Raw genomic sequence first — 23,110 nt, 5'->3', positions numbered from 1 at the left:
CACCCTACCCGTTAGGGCTTTGGCTTGCAGGGTTAACAGGAGCTGAGTGGGAGGATTCCCTTCCCCCTGTGACTGGTGTGCCCTGCTACTGCTTACTAACAGAACATCATTTGCTCATTTGCTCCAAAAAAAACTTGTGTTGATTATTATTATACAGCGACCCCCACACGGGTTGTGTCAGAGTACTTAACATTAAGACAATTATTCTTGCGGATGACAAGTCAAACTTTGAGACCAAAGTCTTGTACAAACACACACACGAGAGTGCAAATAATGACATCGGTTTAAACCATTAAATTCTCAGTTGATGAGTCGAAACTGTCTGTGCAGCTGAGGTTACTTAAAGCGACAAGAGTAGTGTTTTATTTACCTACCAGCTGTCACAAGTCCTGGTTTGTATATTAACCACTGAAGCAGATTCCAGTCTGTTGTAACTTCAAGATCATGAGACCGGTTTGGATGAATACTACTTCTACTACTGATAAACAATCCTTGCATTTGATTAGTCGTATCACTGAGACGTTTCAAAGCGCTTCACAGAATATGTTGTAAAGTGAATTTTGTAAAAATGTGTCTGGGTATTTTGTGGGTGAAATGCGGCAGGCGATTGCACAGAGGTGTCCCGAAACGTTCGTGGATTGAATGACCAAATTATTTTCTATCTGGAAGGATTATTACCCCCGGAAAACAATCACTTCAACAGATACCACGTGTTCCCGTTTCAATCAATAGCCAAAACAGCGACTCACAAAGCAAATGGCACTTTTTCTGGGAAATTCCTTTATTTAAACTTCCTTGCAGAGCGCGAGGGAAAATTGGATACGTCCCGGTTATCCTGACGGCGACGGGAATCCCGGGATTTAACCCTGAGCAGCTTCCGTGCCTCTCAGCACTCATCCTCCCAGCACAAAACTCTCAAACACATTGTACAACACACCCATTCACAGGAACACAATTCATCGCATCAAACATCACCCGTCATATTTAATTAAAAAAAACAAACCCAAGTCAAGGAGTGGAGACGCTGTCTCTGAAATAAGAGGAAATGTTTTGAAATCCACCAACTGAAGGTTCAACCGGAAATATCCAACGAGGACAAGAACTAACCTTGTCAGACTAGAGCCTTGCCCACTGCGCCCAGGCCTCCCCCTCGTTCCCTGTAAACCCGCACCCCATTTCTGCTGACTCTGACTAGGAGTGAGGAGCATAGGAGTAGGCTGTGGCTTCTGTCAAGATCTTTGCTATAGTGTACAGTAAAACTCGCATAAGTCTGATCTGTATAAATTGTATAATCGCCGAAGTCATTCATCTGCCTGTCCTGCTCACGAGTTTATATTCCATATTTCAAGAGTATCAGTTTAACTCATACGTTGCATAAGTCATATTAAATTTATGGTCCCAACTGATAGGACTTATATGAGGTTTACTCCACCACCAAGTGGCCGGTGGGGGGAATGTTGAAGATGGGAGACTAGAGGCATGGATGGGAGGTGGGTGAAAAGCCATCCTCAGAACTAAAGGCTTATTCACTCAATCTCAGGGAAGTCTAGTGGAATAAGGCAATGAGATTGTAACCCACTTTGTTTCTGTACAATCATAGGGTTCTCACCCTATATCAGCGGTCGAAGATCACACACAACAGGAGCTTCCAGGTGAGACCAATGGCCCGAAATTCCAATTAATCTTAGCCTGTGATGCCACTTGTTCCTTTTTTCAGGAGCATTGTGGAACAGTCTTCAATTCAGTTTTAATTTCAGAGTGGTTATTGAAATATAATAATACTAATCCTTGTATTTGATATAGTGTCTTATCACGTCATTGAGACGTCTCAAAGCGCTTCACAGGATATATTGTAAAGTGCCCACAAACAGTTGTGGATTGAAAATGACCAATTTTATTATTATTTTGTTTTGGAGGGATTATTATTAGGCTCTGTGTGGAGTAAGGAAACTTGCCCGAGGTTTCACCCTCTGCCTGGAATCGAATCCAGGTGTGTCGCTTGCCAGGCGAGTGCCCTAAACAATAATAACGTTTTAGCTGCCGATTGTCTGATTTAGGCAAGATTACAAGCCACTGCGAACAAACCGAGATCAACAAGGAACCAAACACTGGAACCATCCAAGGCTGCGATGCCTTCAGCCGCTTGGCTCACTCCCTGTCACCAGCCACAGCTCCGGGGAAAGGAAAATTCGATGTTGCTCCATGGAAAAATCAGGTGATTCCTGCAGAAATCCACCAACCTGCAGCCACTGGAGAATGCAAACACCTGGGTTCAGCAAATTCAGCGTCCAGCGAGGGCTTGTTCACAGCCTAAACACTGCACCCGGGGTCTCAGTGACGGAGAAGGTGTGAACATGAACGGGATTAACTGAAGGGGAAAAAAGGAAGAAAGGGAGGAAGGAACACAGACGATAAACACAAAGCAATTAGGACGTCAAAATGGGACGTGGGCTGCGACAACTATTTCACACGACAGAGATTTCAATCCTCAGCAATCTATTGTACATATACATATTGGGTGTCTGAGCTTCTGGAAAGAGTTTCTGGTTTGTGGGGGTTGTTTACAGTTCGTCTTTCAGGAGCTTCTCCTTGTCTTCGTCGACCTTCAGCTTGAGCTCGCTGGGGCTGATCTTGCCGTCACTGTTACGGTCCTGGTTGTTGAACATGTCCTGGATCAGTTTGTCGGGGCTTTCAGTGGGCGACAGGCGGCCCTTCCCATTGGCCACCTGAGCCTTTATATAGCTGGAAAACTAACACCGACAGACCAGTCAGAGGGAAAATATCCCCGCGTCCTGCCTCTACCCCGCCTCCTGCCCACGCCCCCTGCCCCCACCCCGCCTCCTGCCCCCACCCCGCCTCCTGCCCCCCCCGCCCCTGCCCCCGCCCCTGCCCCCACCCCGCCTCCTGCCCCCACCCCGCCTCCTGCCCCCACCCCGCCTCCTGCCCACGCCCCCTGCCCCCACCCCGCCTCCTGCCCCCGCCCCCTGCCCCCGCCCCCTGCCCCCGCCTCCTGCCCCCACCCCGCCTCCTTCCCACAGTGACTGCCCCATCCAATCCTTTCTGTTTTGCAACAGTGTCCCGGGGTCTTTTATGTCCACCCGAACAGGTAGGCAGGAACTGGGGCTAACAGCTCAGCTGATCGACAACACCTCTGATAATGTAGCTCAGTACTGCCCCCGACACTGCCTCCAACACTGCCTCCAACACAGCCACCTGCACTGGAATGAGCTTCAGTCTGGATTATGAGCTCAACGTAGCAACATGTGACTTGAACCCACAGCCACCCGTGGGGGAGGAGGGAGGAGGGGGGAGGGGGGAGGAGGGGGGAGTGATGGATACCCTAAGGAAGCATCTACCTCATCCAGCACAATCTCTCCGTCCTTGTCCTTGTCCAGCTCCTCGTGCAGGTTGCTCGGAGCGTCTTCGGTCCACACGAACAGATAGCCGTCCGGGACCCCTGGCTTGAGATCCAGCAGCTCAACATCAAACAAGAGCACGGCACTGCCAGGTACGTCTCCCACTGCAGGAGGAACCAGTTCAACATCAGCCACACCACATGAGGATTTTCACCTGCAGAGCTTGGGACCAAATCTATGGCACCTCTTTCGTTCCATTTTCCCATCTTTCTCCCTCTCCCATCACCTTACCTGATCTCTTGAATGCCTCACTTGATTTTCGATGGGATTCAATGACAGTCCTTTCCGTGTTCTCCCAACTTTCAACCAATTTAGCTTTCACTCTCAGTGGGACTGGTGTCTGTAATCCTCTCAGTGTGTGTATTAATAATGCTTGCGTTTGACATAGTGCCCTACCAACCGACCTGCTCTTTCCGCTCAGCGGGCTCAGGCCTGCGCCACGTACCCCGCCTCCTTCGCCCCACCATTGGCTTGGTGGGCCTTCTGCCATCCTGCCCCCACCCTCTGGAACTCCATCCCACAGTCCATCTGTCTCGCCCCCCACCCTCCCTTTCCACCTTCAGGACCCTTTTCAAGACCCTCCTCTTCGACCGTGCTTTCGATCACCCTACTTGCCCCCACCCCTGCCCTCCACCCTCCCCTTTCCCGACCCCCAGCTCGGGTCCGAAACACTGACTGTCCAGCGCCTTGGGACGTCCTCCCGACATGAAAGGCGCTTTACACATGTAATTTTGCTGTTGTTATCACATCATTGAGATGTCAAGGAGCTTCACAGAATATATTGTAAAGCGAATTGACTGGGTATTTTGTGGGCAAAACGTGTTAGCCAAACACAAAGCAGTGTCCTACAAACAGTCGTGGATTGAGTGACCAAATTATTATTATTTTTTAAATGGGTTTATTACCCCTGGAAAAGTGATCCACCAATTGACTAACAACCAGATTCCTACTCACTGCTGGTAACCAGAGGCGTGTGGAGTTAGGAAACTTGCCTAATGTTTCGCCCTGCCCGGGAATTGAACCCGGATCCTCTCGCTTGCGAGGCGAGTGCTCTAACCACTGAGCTACGGGACTCCAGAGTGTAACGCTCTCATTGTGTTTAACTCTCTCAGTGTGTGTAACGCTCTCAGTGGGTGTAACGCTCTCAGTCACTCACATCCCTTCTCCCCGTGTGCCAGATGCGGTGGGATAGTTATAATCCGCTTCTCTCCGATGCACATATCCAGCACTCCCTGGTTTAACCCTTCAATCATCTTGGAGGAGCCGATGACAAGGCTTTGGAGAGACCCGTGTTCGCGCCTGGAACAAGAGGGGGAAACAGTTTAGTAATTCAACGAAGGGAAGATCTGAGCCATCCTCTCAGAGCCCGGGAAAGGTGCTGCTCTTCAGATCATCGCTGACCTGGAAGCAGGCAGTGAAGGGTCCAAAGGTCAGTGTGACATACTTCGCTGACACCGTTCTTTATCTGCCGCTCAGCCGACCATCACAACTCTGATTACACATTGGCACAAAGACTGATCTCACCACCTCGCCGTCAAACCGTCTAATTTCCCTCTTGTAACCGTAGAGGGCTCTGCCCTATCTTTGTGACCTGCTAACTTCATGTAGACCTGTCCACTCCCTTCGCTCAGCAGATTCCGGCCTGCTCCATGTCCTCCACCTTGCCTGCCCCACCATCGGTGGTCGGGCCTTCAGCCTCTCTGTCCCCATCCTTTGGAATTGCATCCCACAATCCCTTCGCCTCACTCCCTCCCTTGCCTCCTTCAAGGCTTGTCTCAATACCCTCTTCTTCGAAGGGTAGGGATCACTCTCCTCCCCCTACCCTTCTTGCCCTTCAATCATCCTGATCCCAACTCCCTGCTCGGGTTCAAATCCCTGACGGTCCAGCGTCTTGGGATGTCCTCACGATGTGAAGGGCGCTTTCCAAATGTAATTTGTTGTTGTTGTTCTAACCACCTCCCAGGGAATCTGGGTATTTTGCATATGTTTCACCCACAGAATATACACAGATACACCACTACAGAGTACATCCTCTGATGCACTTTGAGATGTCTCGATGATGTGATAAGGTACTATATCAAATGCAAGTATTATTAATAATAAAAATAATCTCTTCCACCTGTTCACCACTCTCCATGTAAAGTACTAAATTTATTTTGTCTGTTCATCCTCTGAGCCAAGACCATGATAGAGTTATTCCCATTCCTGACTGATACCCAAAGACCCCCAGAAGGGAGTTGGGCTTTGGGTGAAGCTGGGATCGGAGGCTGAGGGTTCCTCCCTTGGTTAAATACCCCACCACCATCTCTCACCAATCTAAATGATAATAATAATAATCCTTACATTTGACATAGCGCATGTTGCTAAAATGTGTCAAAGTGGAGTCCTGTAGCTCAGTGGTTAGAGCACTCGCTTTGCAAGCGAGAGACCTGAGTTCAATTCCAGGCAGAGGGCGAAACCTTGGGCAAGTTTCCTTACTCCACACAGAGCCTAATAATAATCCCTCCTCCAAAACCAAAAACAATAATAAAATTGGTCATTTTCAATCTATGACTGTTTGTGGGACATTGCTGTGCGCAATTGGCCGCCGCGTTCGCCCACAAATATACAGTCAATTCACTTTACAGTGTGTTCTGTGAAGCGCTTTGGGACGTCCTCCCGACGTGAAAAGCGCTATATCAAATGCAAGGATTATTATTATTAAGATCTTTGCAGAATATACTGTAAACTCAATTGACTGTATTTTGTGGATGAAATGTGGCAGACAATTGCACAAAGCAATATCCCACAATCAGTCGTGGACTGAGTGACCAAATATTTTTTCAAGGGGTTATTACACCCAAAAAGCAATCCCCCAATCCACTAAAACCGGGTTCCTACTTACTGTTAGGTAAACAGAGGCACCTGGAGTAACAAAATGTGCCTAACGTTTTGCCCTGCCCAGGAATCGAACCTGGGTCCTGTTGCTTGCGAGGCGAATACTCTAACCAATATACTACAGGACTCCACTCAGAGAGACAGAGACAGACAACAACACACCCTCGATTGCATGTTAGAGAGAAAGAGACACACACACAGACATGCATTTAAACAATAGTCTCCTGTGTGAGCTACTGGGGCATCCATAGAGCTGTGCTGAGCAGGAGAATAACACGAGTCAAAACTTTTAGGAGACAAATGGGTGCTTTTTTCAAAAAAAAGTTAAGAGCCAACGTACGATGTGTAGAGCACCTCGCCGTCCATGAGGGAGGCGTTGTAATGATATTGGATGAAGTCGTTCAGCTTGCTGGTGCGGTTGCAATCAGTTGGCTTGAAGTATGTTTGGATTTCCACCTGGTCACTCGGGTTGTGGAAATCGATTATGTGAACATCGAAGACCAGCACGGCAGAGCCAGGAATCTTGTCGCCTGGAATGTTGGAGAACAGAGGGAAAACCATCAGCTCCTTGTACATTCCAGCCTCGGACAGTGGGAGAGCTGGCAGCAAGATTGGGATGGAAAGAAATGTCTGACACATCGGGAAACCCAGCCCCATGCTTAAGAATATCTAAACCAAGCTGAGATTTCCATGCATTCCGCCTACACATGGAAATCCCAGAGATAGATTGTTGGAATGGAATGCGCACTCTCTCTCTGGAGGGATGCATTCTGCATACCCAATTCCAGAAAGTATTAGGCGTAGGTTGCCAAGTGCCAAGGCATGGGGACCCCAAGAGTATGCATTGGGGTAACTGCTAAAGTGCAAGCAGCTAAAACTGTAATAGCTTGCCTTGAAAGCACTGACTGGCAAGCTTACTGCTGCATATTGAGCTAGGACCACCCTACTTGTTAACGCTTTGGAGCTGAGAGGGAAGAATCCCAACCTCAATGACTCTAACCAGCTAAAACTGCTATTGATATTGATATCTAGCAAGCTTTTCCACTCCTTGTCCAACTAGGACCACCCTACCCGTTAGGGTTTTAGCTTGCAGGGTTAACAGGAACTGCGTAGGATGACTCCCTGCCCCCAGTGACTGGTCTGTCCTTCCTGGACCCACTGATGAGCCAGGCTGGGCTGTGCTGTCATCAGCAGTGCCCTGGAATACTGCGGACCCGCCTGGCTCAGGACTATCGAGACCCCCACAGAGGACTGGCTCAATTCCAACATTCCATTTACCTCCCCACCAAGGAGGATAGTCACTAAAGTAGGGCTTTGACTTGCAGGGTTAACAAGAGCTGAGTGGGAGGTTTCGCTGCCCCAGTGACCGGTCTGCCCTTCCCAGTCCTGCCAATCAGCCAGACCGGGCTGTCTAAAGCAGAGAGCGAGAAGCAACAGCACAAAACCATCACAGCTTGGTGTGAATATACAAAGACCACAGAGGAGGGGAGAAAGAGAAAAGAAAGTCCTGATATACCAGAACATCAACCCCCCTCTCCCCCCACCACCCCCCCGCAATTTTCACTTCCCACCTGATCACCAAGACCTTTGGTGGAGTGCAGCTGCTTCCTTACCCACACCGTTCTCTCCATAACCCAAATGTGGGGGGATGACAACTCTCCGTCTCTCTCCCATGCACACTCCGATCAAACCCTGGTCTATCCCACTGATGACGTAGCCCATCCCGATGTAGGTGTTGTAAGTGTGATTCCGAGAGTAACTGGGAGAGAAAGGACAACATTAGAAACGAAAGTAGAGCAACAGCAACTTGCATTTATATAACACCCCTCACGCAGAGCCAACAACGTTCATATCAGATAATGTCTCCAAGTGTTTTATAAAGACAAAGTGGATCACCGAGCTGGTGGTAACAACGACTACTACTACTTACATTCAAATAGCACCCTTCACACAGCAGTGTCTCGGAATGCTTGATAGTGATGGAGCTTAATGACAAACTGGGGAGAGGGGTGGGTGACCATAGGCATGGTCAAAGAGGAAGATCTTCAGTTGCCTCTAACCCAGTGCCAGGCTGTGCACTACTGAAAGGATGATGTGCACAATTGGCTGCCGCATTTCGCCCACAAAATATACAGTCAATTCACTTTACAGTGTAGTCCTGTGAGGCGCTTTGAGACGTCTTGAAGACGTGATGAGGCGCTGTATCAAATGCAAGGATTATTATTATGATGATGATGATGTATGTCTGCACTAACAGCTGGCAGGATGTAAAGTGAAAGATATTTCCATTGGCAAATTCAAATGCCTTCGGACATCCTCCTACCCCCACCCCTTTGCCCTCCACCCCTCCTGATTCCAAGCTGTAGAAATCATGTCACTACCTTCCAGATGTCTCCTAAATGAAGGGAGGAAACTGACAAAGAACAAAATATGCAAACAATCACCCACTGCTCTGACTGCTCAGCAGATTATCTTGTGTTTGACCTCTGACCACTCCCTCCCCCCAGACACAGACAGGCAAACATGCTGCCACAAAGCCCTGGAATGTTTTTGTAACATTCAGCGTTGCTTCCCGGTCCTCGGAATGTTCCACCAAACACATCCCCTCACAGGCAGTGCCAGCCAGGAGCTCGGCCGTTGCTCTGTGAAGCTTAACTTTACGGCTTCTAAACCAATCCATTTCTCGAGGAGACGTTTCAGTGTGAAAAAGTGTCTGAATGTCAGGAGGGGCTGAGGGGCATTTGGTATCAAAGGGTTAAAAGCTCGACCAAACCAAAAGTGTGAGAGAAGTAACAGGACTGAATGGGCTGACTAGCTTCCTCCTGTCTCTATGGTGCATTCCTCTCATTCCTGGCTCCAATGACATTGCTCATCCTCCAGGATTAACAGGGCTGAGTGTCTGTTGAGATCATTTTTATATATAAAAAGAGAAACTGTGGTTGTTTATTCGTAGAATCATAGAATATGACAGCTATAGTCAGAATATAGTACAGAAGATTGTGCCTGCGCTGGCTCTTTGGAAGAGCTACCCAATCAGTCCCACTCCCCTGCTCTTTTCCCATATCTTTGCAAATTTTTCCTCTTCAACTACCTATCCAATTCCCTTTTGAAAGTTATTATTGAAATTTGCTTCCACCAGCCTTTCAGGCCGTGCATTCCAGACTGTAATAACTTACTGGGTTTGCTGTGGGCTCCTGTCCGCGCACACTCTCTACAGCTCACTGTGCTGCATTCCATTCCAAAGCTGCTCAATGCCCACGGGCCTGAAACATCCAAGACACGGGTTAGGAATGGAATGTCTCCCAGTGTCTTTGGGCAGAGCCAGACATGCTGCCCTCTCAGCCTCCGCTCCCTCTCGGCACCAACGTGTGAGCACAGGCCACAGCTCGGTCTGCACACCACTCAAAACAACAAACTGCATTAATACAGCACCTTTGACATCCCAAGGTGCTGGATAGTCAAGGGTTTGTACTTAAGCTAATGGTTGGAATCAGGAGGAGTGGAGGACAAGGGGGTGGGACGGTGGCCGAAGGCAATTGCCTTTGCCAATGGAAATGCCTTTCTCTTTGCATCTTGCCAGCTGTTGGTGCAGATGTACAGCGTCCTTTCTGTTTGGGCTGGATTCATTCACAAGAGATCAATGGATTAGTTACAATTAACAACAACATTACATTTATACAGCGCCTTTCACGTCAGAAGGCCCTGGACACTCAAGGGTTTGCACCCGAGTTGGGGATTGGTACCAAGAGGGGTGGTAAGGGTAAGGAGGTCAGAGGGTGGCCAAAGAGGAAAACTTTGAAACGGGCCTTGAAGGAGATGTGGGAGGGGGCGAGGTGGAGTGATTCAGGGATGGAGTTCCAGAGGATGGGGCAGAAAAGCTGAGGGTTGCCCAAATGCCAATGGTGGGGCGGGCAGGGCACACGGAGCAGCCAGTGCCCATCGAGCGGAGGGAGCGGACAGGTGGGTCAGGTTTTAGCAGTTGGCAGAGGAAGGGTGGAGCAGGGAGCATGGAGAGCTTTAAAAGCGAGGACAAGGACCTTAAACTCGATCCTCGGGGGAATGTGGAGTTAGTGACAGTGACAAACAGAACAGGAGGCAGAGAGAAATCAGCCAGAGGGGCGAGATTGTGGAGTTATTTTTTTAAGAAACAAAAAAGTGCTTTGATCATTTGGAATTTGAAGCAGTGAAAGCAAAGCCACCGTTTTGACCACTTGGGCTCTGGTTTACAAATGTAATTTTGTTGTTGTTGTTGGTGGTGGTGATGCTGGTGGTGATTAGCCCCCTCACCTGTGGCTCCTTCGAGCAGAAAAGTCTGAGCTCTGAGTTCTTCAAGTCTGCTTTTCAGCCTCCCTCCCTCCGCCCCCCCGCAGCACGAGGTCTGAAGCCAGGAGCCCCCCTACACTCTGGGAAGGGGGTGGGTGGGGGGTGGCTGCACTGTCGGGAGGCGCTGTCCTTTGGATGAGACGTTTAAACCAAGGTCCCTTCTGCCTGCTCAGGTGGGCGTTATAGATTCCCCGCGGCACTACTCGACAATCCTCCAGATATAAAACCGGTCACTCACTTCCATGGCTGTTTGTGCTGGGCGCAAACAGCTGTTGCGTTTGCCTACAAAAAAACAGTCACTACACTTGCAGTAATTATGTTGTTAAGGTATCAAACGTAAAAAAAACCTCTTTCCCCCGCTCCACCCAGAGACCGTTCTGACACACTTAGCGTTTACACCCACTACTGACAGACAATGCTGTGTTGGAAGCACCCGGCCGACTGGATGGTCACGATCTCTTGCCCCAGGACCCCACCCGCCGGGTATCTGGCACATGCCGAGACCCATCACCGCGCTTAAGAGGTTCGCGAGAGTCAAGGTTTGGGGGACCGCAGAGTGTGAGTTGGGGGTAACTGCTGGAGTTTCACCAACTAAACCTGAATAGCTTGCTTGCCATGGATACCACTGTCTTGCAAGCTTTCCTGCTTATTGGAATGAAATGATTTAAATATCTGTGTGACGTTTGAATTCGAACTTAAATTAAGTTGAAGAATGTTACTGGTTACCAGGTGCTCCACAGGGAGGGAGGGAGGATTAATGCTATAATGAGCTGCAAAACAGGATGGCAACCAGGGGAAGTGCCGCACTGCGGAGCGAGGGGTCAGACAGGCAATATCTGGGGTCAGTCTAAACCAGTCTCGTTGTGCTCCTCATCAGTATCAAAGTAACCTGTAGGGCTACCCCTCCATTACCCTGTGGATTCTGAGGGTGGAGGATGGGGGGATGGTGTTGAGATGAGGTTTTACTACCTCAGCAGACCCACTATGTCTCCTAAAACACAAACAGAAGTGGCTGTGAGAACACTCCGCAGGTCAGGCAGCATCTACGGAGAAAGGAAAGTGAGTCAACGTTTCGGGTCCACGACCCTTCGTCAGAACTGGGGCATGTTGGGAGGGAGAGGCTTTTAAGGGCTTTAAGGATGGGAATCCTCGGGCGAGGAAAATGTAAGATATTTCAGCTGCTCTGGTGTGAAAGGTGACATTGTCAGAGCAGAGGTGGTGTAGGCGGAAGAGATGGAGATGGACTATGTGAATGTTATGAAGGGGTGGGAGGTGGAAGCAAAATTGGTGAATTTTTCCAGCGCACTGCAAGAGCAGGAATCAGCCCTAACACAGTCGTCAATGTATCAACAACTGTTGTTGTGCTTCCACGATTCCATCTCGGGGCATAGAATATCAACAGATATCTTTTACAAGTCCAAAAACTCCTACAGTTACCAGGACTACATCTCCTCCCATCCCACCTCCTGTAAAGACTCCATTCCCTTTTCCCAGTTCCTCCGCCTCCACCACATCTGCTCTGACGATGCCACCTTTCACACCAGCGCAGCTGAAATGTCTTCCTTTTTCCTCGACCAAGGATTCCCATCCACTGTAGTGGACAGGGCCCTTGATCGTATCCACCCTATTTCCTGCACCTCTGCCTGCACCCCTTCCCCCTCTTCTCAGAACTGTGATAGGGTCCCACTAGTCCTCACCTTCTACCCCACCAGCCTCAACATCCAACAAATAATTCTCTGGCATTTCTGGCACCTCCAGCATGATCCAACCACTAAACATATCCTTCCCTTTTCTCCCCTCTCATTATTCTGAAGGGACTGTTCCCTCCATGACTCCCTGGTTCATTCCTCCATCGCCACCAACAGTTGCTCTCCTCCCTCCACCCCCCACCCCAGCACCTTCCCATGCCAGCTCAGGAGATGCAATACCTGCCCTTTCACCTCCTCCCAGACCAGTGTCCAGGGCCCCAAAGACAGTTTTCAAGTGAGACAGTGATTTACATGTACTGCCACCGATGTAGTTTACTGCATCCGCTGCTCACAATGTGGTCTCCTCTACACTGGGGAGACCAAACGCAGATTGGGTGATCGATTTGCCGATCACCTCCGCTCTTTCCACAAGCACAACCCTGAGCTTCCTGTTTCTTGCCACTTCAACTCTCCCTCCCATTCGCACGCTGACCTCTCCATCCACGGTCTCCTACGCTGTTCCAATGAAGCCACAGCGCAAACTCGAGAAACAGCACCTCATTTATCTGCTCGAGATCTTACAGCCCTGTGGCCTCAATATTGATTTCAACAATTTCAAACCATAACAGCTCACCTTTCCCCTCCCCCTCTTCTGTGACCATCACCACATCATCTGGGTCCCAGGCAAACCTTTTCTCTCTCTGGTCGGCCTATTTTGTTGCCATATTTCCCCTCTTTGCTTTGCATTATTAACACCTATTTAACCCATCAACCCCCGTCTTCTACCCCATTTTCTCCTTTGTCTTCCTTGCCCTGCCTCCCCCCCTCTCTCTGTTAGCCCTTAAAAGCCTCTCCCTCCCAAACATGCCCCAGTCCTGACGAAGGGTCGTGGACCCGAAACGTTGTCTCACTTTCCTTTCTCCATAGGTGCTGCCTGGCCTGAGGAGTGTTCCAACAGCCACTTCTGTTTTTGTTTCAGATTTACAGCATCTGCAGTATTCTATGTTTTGTGTCTCTATGTCTCCTGATGGCAGGTGTGAGAACAGCAGCAGGACAACCTGGGAGAGTGCTTCACTCTCGATTCCAGGGAAGCCTGGATGTGGAATGTCAGCTCACCACTGGGGGTCGGGTCTTCAGCTTTCCCTGCCCGCACCCTCTGGATCTCCCTCCAAGAGTCCCTCCGCCTTGCCCCTACCTTGCCTCCTCCAAGGCCAGTCTCAAGACCTTCCTCTTCGAGTGTGCCTTCAGTCGCCCTCCACCATCGCCCTCCTCTCAGCTCCTCCTGGCTCCCAGGCAACAGCAGGTCAGTGATATGCTGCTAAATCATTACCTTCAATCCCAGACTCAGACCGACGCTCACGTTGAGCTGAACCCTTCACGTTTTGGTCAGCCCCTGGGTGTCTGATACATGCAGAAACCCATCACCATGCCTAATCGTATCCAAACCAAACCGAGAATTCCATGTATTCCGTCTGCCGTTGGAATTCTGGAGATAGGTTGTTGGAATGGAATGCGCGATCTCCCAGTGGCCGCTGTGGGTGAGCAAAGCCTCTGGTAAACTGCAGGGATTTTTACTGAGTAACTGGAGTCCTGTACCTTAGTGGTTAGAGCACTCGCCTCCAAGCGAGAGGATCTGGGTTTGATTCTCAGGCAGGCGAAACGTTGGGCAAGTTTCTCTACTCCAGACATCTCTGTTTACCTAGCGGTAAATAGGAACCCGATCATTAATCGATTGACGGATTGCTTTTCCGGGGTAATAATTTCTTAAAAATAATAATAATTTGGTCACTCAAGCCACGACCGTTCGTGGGACTCTTCTGTACGCAATTGGCTGTTGTGTTTCCTCACAGAATATACAGTCAGTTAACTTTACAGTATATTCTGTAAAGCGCTTTGAGATGTCTAGAAGACGTGATAAGGCGCTATATCAAATGCAAGCATTATTATTATAACTGTTTCTGGATTTGGTTTGAAGCCTGACCTGGAGTCAAAGAAGGTGCCGTCTAAGAAGCTGCCGTTGTAATGATAGCGGAGGAAGTCCCCAGTTACCGTCTTACGGCTGCAGGACTCTGGCACCTTCTGGTTCTGGATGGATACGGTATCAGACGGGTTATGGAGGTCCACCAGCAGGGTGTGGAAGACCAGACTGGCCTGTGGGGGGATCTCCGTGCCTGCAGGAACGCAATGGGAAACATCGGGAAATAAACAGACATGCCTAACAGTGAACACACCACCAACAAAACCATTAACAAAACTTTTTTTCCCCTTTTCAAGTTTCAGCCCCAAATGGGGAGGGGAGGGCAGTTTGATCAGCTGCATTTCTGACACGTATGGAAACTGATCAATGTATACCACCCACACATGAACATTTCCTTGCTTCTGGAATGAATGCACACTCTCTCCATGAAGAGACACAGCCTGCTTACCCATTTCTAGAGAGTATTAGGTGCAGGTTGGCCAAAATCAAGCCCCCTCCCATAGCTTACCATTGAAAGCATTGCCTTCCTGCTGCTCAAATAGCTGGGACCAGCTTACTCGTTAGGGCTTTGGCTTCACGGATAACAGGAGTGGATCAGGAAGAATCCTGCCCCCAGTGACTGGTCTGTCATTCCAAATCTTACCATAAGCCAGGCTGCCATTGGCAGTGCCCCAGAATCCAGCAGATCCACTTGGCTCTGGAACCAGACTAGAGACCGCCACAGAGAGCTGGCTTGATTCCAACATTCCGATGACGAGGACTAGGAATCAACTCAGCTACAAGGAGCCCTCGCTTACCTCCTCCCCAAGAAGGAGTTCTTGGGGAGCACAACCCTCAAGATCTCCCCTCGCTCATTGCCACCTCCTCCACCCCAATCCACCCCAACTCTGCACCTGACGACTCTCACAATCCAATTTGTGTGGGGTTGTAGGGAAAGAGATGGGATGGACTGAGGCAGGAAGTTTACAGGAAGTTAAATGGTAAGGCTTCCAAAAATGTGAACGGGATTCCCAGTGTGGAACGAAGTCTGACAGATCAGAAATCTCAGCCCTTCGATTCGCACTCTGCCCTGAGCTAACTGATCTCAGGCGGGACGGTGGTTTGGGGCTCCAATTGGCCTTGGTTCCCTATGGAGAGCCAGAAATCAGCCAGGGTTCCCACTTCACATCACTATTCACCCACAAAATATACAGTCAATTCACTTTACAGTGCACTCTGTGAAGCGCTTTGAGACGTCTCGAAGTTGTGATAAAGTGCTGTATCAAATGCAAGGATTATTATTATTATTCAGTACCCCCCTCTGTTGGGAGACATGTGAACATCAGGTTTGTATTCTGTGTCCCCCACCACCAGCCAAAGGTGGAATACCTTGACTCTCGCTTAACATGAATAGACTGGGGTGAGGGCATAAGCTGTGGGTGGAAAATATGCAGGATATCAGGGTTTAACTTGTGCAGCCCTGTAACGTATTGATTAGAGCATTCGCCTCGCAAGTGAGAGGACCTGGATTCAATGTCCGGGCAGGACGAAACCTCAGGCAAGTTTCCTTACGCGACACGCCTGTGTTTACCTAGCATTAAGTAGGATCGATTGACAGATCACTTTTCCGAGGGTAATAATCTCTCAAAACCTCTTTTTATAATAATTTAGTCACTCAATCCACGACTGTTCATGAGACACTGCTGTGCACAATTGGCTGCTGCATTTCGCCCACAAAATTCACTTTACAGTAAACTCTGTGAAGCGCTTTGAGACGTCTCAAAGATGTGATGAGGCTCTGTATGAAATGCAAGGATCATTATTATTATTATAACTTACCGTATCCACCTTCCCCGTAGGCCAGAAATGGGGGAATGGTGATGACTCTCCTCTCTCCTACACACATGCTGAGGAGACCTTCATCCATTCCTTTGATCAGCAAACTCATCCCCACATAGGTGTCATAGGTCTTCATCCTATTGTGACTGTGACAGAGTGAGAACAAGACAGTGTGAGGAACATTACTCTCCTGGGGGGAAGGGGGGGCGAGGTTGGGGGAGGGGATGATAATCTAGTAGCCAGGTAACATGCCGGTTCAACTGAACCACACTCAGGTGCCTGATTCCAGATCTCAGTCTAGTTGCTATAGATCAGGGGTTTCCAACCTTTTGGCTGCTGAGGGCCGGATGGCCTATTTGGGAAACATCCGTGAGCCACTAAGCAATATTTTTATGCTTCCCTTCCAGAAACGGGTTATGGGGGGAGTGGGTGGGCCAGATGAAATGGGGGGGAAGCAGATGAAATGGGGGTGGGAGGACCAGATGAAATCGGCCCGTGGGCTGGATGTCAGTTGGTTCACCTGGCTGTAGGCAATGCAATGGTTTCTCTCCTGTCCTAGTTGCCCCCTTACCTGGAGTCGAAGAGGGTCCCATTAAGCAAGGTGCCGTTGTAATGGTATCGGACATAGTCGGTGTTCTGCACCACTCGGCTGCACGGCTCAGGTCGGAACACGGTCTTGCTCTGCACTTTGTCATCGGCGTTCCAGACATCGTGCAAAACCACATCAAAGTACAGGGTGGAGTTGGGTGGGATGATGTCAGCTGGGGAAGGATATAATAAAGGGTTAAGAGTTAGGCAGAGCAAGGGTTAAATATGCAGGAGTTAACATAACATGTAGGAGCAGGAGTAGGCCATTTGGCCCTTCAAGCCTGCCCCGCCATTCAATCATGGCTGATCTTCTAATCTAACGCTAGTTTGTGAGGAAATCATGTGCTGTGGTTTTATGAGCATCTGGCAATGTTTGCTTGCCAGAGGGAACCCTTACAGTGGTTAAAGCTGTACGGTTTGAATTAAGACTTCAATGGAGCCAGGCATGGAAAGATTAACGTGAAGGTTGTCCACGTAGACTCACTGGACCCAGGTCTCTGCTTTCAACATATCCAACATGTTGCCTCCACCAATGCATCTCAGACCAAGAAGCACTAGTGCTTGATCTTAGCCTCCAGAACCAGCCGGGAGATTTCCCCCCCGGGGGCAAGACTGACTCCTATTTATGTAACATGTTGAATTCAGTCTTAGCTTTGGAGCTCACTGACTGTAAAAGAGCTGAGAGAAAACGGGCTTCACAGTTGAAGTGAACGTTTCAAAAAATTGCCAAATTCTGAAAATGCTGAAACGCTAAATGGTGTAAACCTCGACCTGGGTGGAAGGTGCTGAAACATGCAGGAGTTTGAAAAAATCTTCAATTCAGGCTTGTTGGCTTGGATGCCAAAGTGAGCTAGGAAGTGGAGTGGGGAGTAAGCAGGTCTCCTGCTCTGTGCAGCCCAGGGAGACAGTGGAACCAGAAAGTGTTGTTTGTTTCAAGAACAAATTAGATTTCTGCTGAAAAATAATATCTCGGGATACGGTATAAAGTTTGGGACCCGACATGCCAAGCAACTGGTGGAAGACGAACTAGATGGACCTTGGTCTTTTCTCGCTTAGCAAGTTCTTACGCTCTTACCAACTCCCTTGATGCCGTAGGCCATCTGAGAGGGGATGACAATTCGCCGTCTCTCACCCACACACATGCCCAGGAGGCCCTTGTCCATCCCTGGGATCAGCCGCCCCTTCCCCACCAGCACATTGTAGGTGCTGCCTCGGTCGTAGCTTGAGAGAAGGAGAAAACACATCTCAGAGTGCAACAGATGTCTTCGAACCGTAGAAACTTACAGCACAGAAGGCCATTCTTGTGCCTGCTCCTTTAAGTGCAATCCTTTCAGTCTCATTCACCTGCCCTTTCCCCATATCCCTGTCGCTCACTCCTTTTAAGGTTTTTTTTAAGGTTGAGTCCTGTAGCTCAATGGTTAGAGCACTTGCCTTGCAACTGAGAGACCTGGGTTTGATTCCCGGGAGGGCGTAATGTTGGACAAACTTCTTTACTCCACACGCCTCTGTTTACCTAGCAGTAAGTAGGAACCCGGTCATTAGTTGGGGATCGCTTTTCCGGGGGTAATCATTTCTACAAAATAATAATAAATTGATCACTCAATCCACGACTGTATGTGGGGACGCTGCTGTGTGCAACTGGCTGCCCGTTTCGCCCACAAAAGTTACAGTCAATTCACTTTACATTATGTTCTGTGAAGCGCTTTGAGACGTCTCAAAGATGCGAAAAGGCGCTGTATCAAATGCAAGGATTATTATTATCGATCTGGTTCCCCTTTAAAAGCCAATGTGGATTCTCTGGAACGCCATCCCGGAATTCCTCTGCCCAGCCCGTCCCTTGCCTCCTTCAAAGCCCATCTCAGGACTTTCCTCTTGATCGTGCTTTCAGCCATCCACCCTCTGGGGATGATAATCCCTTAAAGAAAATCGTCACTGAATCCCCCACTGTTTCTGGGAAGTTGCTGTGCACAATTGTCTGCTGTGTTTTTACCAAAAAACACACAGTCAATCCACTTTACATTATATTCGGTGAAGTGCTTGGAGACGTCTCAATGATCCGATTCTGCTACAACAGCAAGTAATATATTTAACAATAAAAAAAGGTGCGGGGAGAGAGCAGGAGAGAGGGATGAGATTAGTTCGCCTTGAAAGAAAACACCAGCACAGACTTGCTGGGCTGAATGGCCTAACTCTGCGCTCATTTTAACAGTAAACTATATCAGAATTTGAATATAAAGCCGCAGAATTATTTTTTATTTTTTAAAAAAAACTGTTAAACATCCACAGCTAAGTCAGTCTGGGAAAGGATCACAAGTTGGGCCGGAGCCAATGGGAAGACTGAGGCTAAAGATAAAGCAAATAATTTGTTTTTGCCCAAACTAATGGGTTTTAAAGTATGCGGACAGAAGCGGGATTTTCGCTGCACACTCACTCTCTTGGCCTCGATTCCCCCCTCCCCCCCCCCCCTGCAAGCAGCACATCTGGTTTGGGAAAGGGAGGGGAGGGGGCACTGGCAATTTGGGCTTTTTTTTCAAGAGATGCTGATGTGGCAGTGAACAGGAAGTTCTCTTTCCAAACTTCCCATTTGCAAAGGGAGAATGGTGAGGGGCCGGGAGGGAGGGGGGGGGGGGGGGGCGGGAGTGGGGGGGGGGGGGGGGGGAGTGGGGGGGGGGAGAAGCACATTTAAACACCGCATTAATAAGCGCATTGAGAAGCTGCTCCGCATGGAGGGCGCTATGTCAATGAAAGTTGAGTTGTATTGTGTCGAAACAGAAGGTTCTGCAGATTGTAAACTGAGATGCGATGCCTTACTTTTATTCCCCCCACACTCTCGCTCACACAGTGGGGGGTACATCCCCTCCACAGTCCCGGGGGGGGGGGATTGATATCTCAAGTCTGTCCGCCCGCGATTATTTCCAAATTGCACTTTGTTTAAGAGTGTAAGACTCGGGGTTTAACGCTGTTTAATAACGTTTCGTGCACAAAATATAGTCAATTCACTCAACAGTACATTCTGTGAATGAAGCGCTTTGAGACGTCTCGAAGACGCGATGAGGTGTGATATCGAGTGCAAAGATGAATATTTATTATGAGATCCCTACGGGAGTTAAACACACAATCCGCTGAACTCGATTCCTCGGAAAATTTCTAATCTGCAGATTACGGCCCAAACTCCCGACAAACGTCAACGAGAGAAACCCAGGAATAGCGAAAGACGCGAATTACAGCCCCGATCCGCAGGCGATCTCCAGAGGGTAACTTCACCTCAATATAGAGGATCCGAAACCTACACCTGATATCAATGCAGATCGTACACTCTGTACACCGCGCACTTTGAAAGATGACTTTTAATTCATTTACACTTAAATATCGTTGATGATTTCTGCTCCCAGCCCCCCCCCCCACCCCCACCCCGGGCTCCCTCACACCCCACCCTCCCCCACCACGGGCTCCCTCACCCCCCCCCCCCCCACCCCGGGCTCCCTCACCCCCCCCCCCACCCCGGGCTCCCTCATCCCCCACCCCACCCCGGGCTCCCTCACACCCCCCCCCCCCCACCCCGGGCTCCCTCAACCCCCCCCACCCCGGGCTCCCTCATCCCCCCACCCTCCCCCACCCCGGGCTCCCTCACCCCCCCACCCCCCATCCCACCCCGGGCTCCCCCAACCCCTCCCCCCACCCCGGGCTCCCTCAACCCCCCCCCACCCCGGGCTCCCTCACCCCCCCCCCCCCACCCCGGGCTCCCTCACCCCCCCCCCCCCCACCCCGGGCTCCCTCACACCCCCACCCTCCCTCACAACCCCACCCTCCCTCACCCCCCACCCCACCCCGGGCTCCCTCACCACCCCCACCCCCACCCCGGGCTCCCTCCCCCCCCACCCCGGGCTCCCTCCCCCCCACCCCGGGCTCCCTCCCCCCACCCCGGGCTCCCTCACCAGCCCACCCGGGGCTCCCTCACCAGCCCACCCTGGGCTCCCTCCCCCCCAACCCGGGCTCCCTCCCCCCCACACCGGCTCCCCCCACCGGTCCCCCCACCCCCCGGGTCCCCCCCTTTGTTCACTGACCTGGAGTCGAAGGTCTTTCCATCCTCCAAACTGCCGTTATAGTGATAGCGGATGAAGTCTCCGGTTTGCACTTCCCGCGGACAGTCGGTGGGGACCGAGTATCTGTCAATTAAGACATCGGGCCCGGCCTGGCAGAGCGAGGCAGCGAGCAGGGCAGCGAGCAGGGCAGCCAGGCGGGGCACCGGGCGGGGCACCGGGGAGGGCACCGGGGAGGGCACCGGGCGGCAACGGTACATCTCCACACTGCAGAGAGGTCGATCGCGGAGCTGGAAATGAACAGCTACAGAGTGGTCACCGCGAGAGGACTACAAAGTAACCGATAAATAAAAAAACACAAGAAAATGGTTACAAAAGGACTGAAGTCGACCGGAAATCGTTACAAAGTAACTTAAAGGGACAAAGCGATCGTTACAAAGTCGCTGTAACTTCCCGCGTGAAGGTGACAGTGTTGCCCCGACCTCCCAATGACGGCCCCGCGATCCCCACAAACCTCATCCAACAACAGAGCCCATTCATTGCCCAAACAGACTGACAGTGCCCCCTCCCCCTCCCGCCCCCTCCCCTCCCCCTCCACTCGGTGGTTTTTTTAACCCCCTCTCAGGAATGTTGTAAACGTGTAACGCGGTCTTTCCCGACTGGAGGCAGGAATACAGCTGTCCATGGATATAGGTGTCCATGGATCGCTCGCCATCTCAGCTACAGCCCCAACCCCAGGCCCTGCCCTACCCCTGCCCTCCCCCAGCCCCTGCCCTGCCCCAGCCCTGCCCTGCCCCAGCCCCTGCCCTACCCCTGCCCTCCCCCTGCCCTGCCCTACCCCTGCCCTGCCCCAGCCCCTGCCCCCCTGCACAACCCCTGCCCTGCCCCAGCCCCTGCCCCCCCCCTGCACAACCCCTGCCCTGCCCCAGGCCCTGCCCTACCCCTGCCCTCCCCCAGCCCCTGCCCTACCCTGCCCTACCCCTGCCCTGCCCCTGCCCTGCCCTACCCTTGCCCCTGCCCTGCCCCAGCCCTCCCCAGCCCCTGCCCCTGCCCTACCCCAGCCCCTGCCCTACCCTACCCCAGCCCTGCCCTGCCCCAGCCCCTGCCCTACCCCTGCCCTGCCCTGCCCTACCCCTGCCCTACCCCTGCCCCAGCTCTACCCTTGCCCCTGCCCTGCCCCAGCCCTACCCTTGCCCCTGCCCCAGCCCTACCCCAGCCCCTGCCCTACCCCAGCCCCTGCCCTACCCCAGCCCCTGCCCTCTGCCCTGCCCCAGCCCTACCGGGTCGGTGTCCGGCCGCTCGGCTCTCACTGATCTCGGCCCTGATGACAGTATCAGGAGATTGTTGGCAAAGTGATGCCCATTGGAAATCGGGGGAACAGCTTCAGCCCAGTATGTGGGGACCTCTATCTGGGGGGGGGGGGGGGGGCAGTGTGGGGAGGGCAGAAAGGGTCCTTTTTTCAAAGAAAATAAAATCTGACTTGATGCGGTTATTAGGTCCGGACACGCAGCGAACTCCAACCCCACCCGACTCTGACCGTGAGAGAGAGGGACTCCGCTCCGGAGGGGCCACGGCTTTTATTCATTTTAATTTATTATCAGGGACCAACCCCCACCACCATCACACACCCCCACCACCATCACACATCTCTTCACAAGGTTACAAGAGATCCGACTGAAGAAAACGGTTTTCTCTGACTTTTTCCGGAATGCCCATCCTACTGGTCTTCCAATAACCTACACAATGCACAGTCACTACACTTCACAAAGTATATGCAAATGCAAATTTATATTTACACAGTAGAGGTTTTCACATTGGGGCTCCAGGGGGTGATGGGGAGGGGGAAGGTGCTCCATTCAACTACAAAAAAACAGTCACTACACTTTATAGTGAAATCTGTGAAATGCTTTGAGACATCTTCCCTCACTTCTGGGTTAGAAGGTTGTGAGCTCAAAGCCCAATATTGGGTCTTGAGATTAATAGTCCAGACTGACAGTCCAGTGAAATGTCCAGTGAGTGCTGAATTATCAGAGGTGAATCCATCGACTTTTGGGATAGAGAAAAGATCTCTTTTTTGTGCCTATTTTAGAATTCCTTAGAATATTTGTGGAGTCCCTGTAGCTCGGTGGTTAGAGCACTCGCCTCTCAAGCGAGAGACCTGGGTTTGATGCCCGGCAAAGGTGAAACCTTGGGCAAATTTCCTTAATCCACACTCCTGATAATAATCCCTCAAGAAAAAAATAATAAATTGGTCACTTCAATCCACGACTGTTTGTGGGACATTGCTGTGCGCAATTGGCTGCCGCGTTCGCCCACAAATATACAGTCAATTCACTTTACAGTGTGTTCTTTGAAGCGCTTTGGGATGTCCTCCCGACGTGA

General features: G+C 50.8%; 1 protein-coding gene across 1 annotated transcript; it reads right to left on the bottom strand.

Annotated features, from left to right (window-relative positions):
• Positions 1 to 1,964: 1,964 nt before the first annotated feature.
• LOC103185740 (FKBP prolyl isomerase 10) lies at positions 1,965 to 21,301 on the bottom strand. The gene is made up of 10 exons (XM_042343317.1): positions 20,753 to 21,301; positions 17,764 to 17,909; positions 16,672 to 16,861; positions 16,101 to 16,246; positions 14,286 to 14,475; positions 7,907 to 8,052; positions 6,634 to 6,823; positions 4,573 to 4,715; positions 3,357 to 3,520; positions 1,965 to 2,750 (listed from the first exon to the last, which is right to left on the bottom strand). Exons 1-10 carry the CDS (start codon positions 20,986 to 20,988, stop codon positions 2,562 to 2,564), a joined length of 1,740 nt encoding a protein of 579 aa, XP_042199251.1. The 5' UTR covers positions 20,989 to 21,301; the 3' UTR covers positions 1,965 to 2,561.
• Between the last annotated feature and the right edge of the window lie 1,809 nt (positions 21,302 to 23,110).

The sequence above is a fragment of the Callorhinchus milii genome, unplaced genomic scaffold, assembly GCF_018977255.1.
Source record: "Callorhinchus milii isolate IMCB2004 unplaced genomic scaffold, IMCB_Cmil_1.0 Scaffold23, whole genome shotgun sequence".
Classification (NCBI taxonomy): Eukaryota; Metazoa; Chordata; class Chondrichthyes; order Chimaeriformes; family Callorhinchidae; genus Callorhinchus; species Callorhinchus milii.
The sequence above is the reverse complement of the archived record's forward strand: the minus strand, read 5'-3'. Positions and strand labels throughout refer to the sequence as shown.

Bases quoted from the DNA above. Each gene is read 5' to 3' on its own strand.
- LOC103185740 (XM_042343317.1), bottom strand. From the start codon at position 20,988: ATGTACCGTTGCCGCCCGGTGCCCTCCCCGGTGCCCTCCCCGGTGCCC. The intron at 16,247-16,671 runs GTAAGGGGGCAA...ACTCTGTCACAG, and splicing joins GGGACCCTCTTCGACTCCAG to TCACAATAGGATGAAGACCT. The intron at 8,053-14,285 runs GTCAGGCTTCAA...TTTCTCTCCCAG, and splicing joins GGCACCTTCTTTGACTCCAG to TTACTCTCGGAATCACACTT.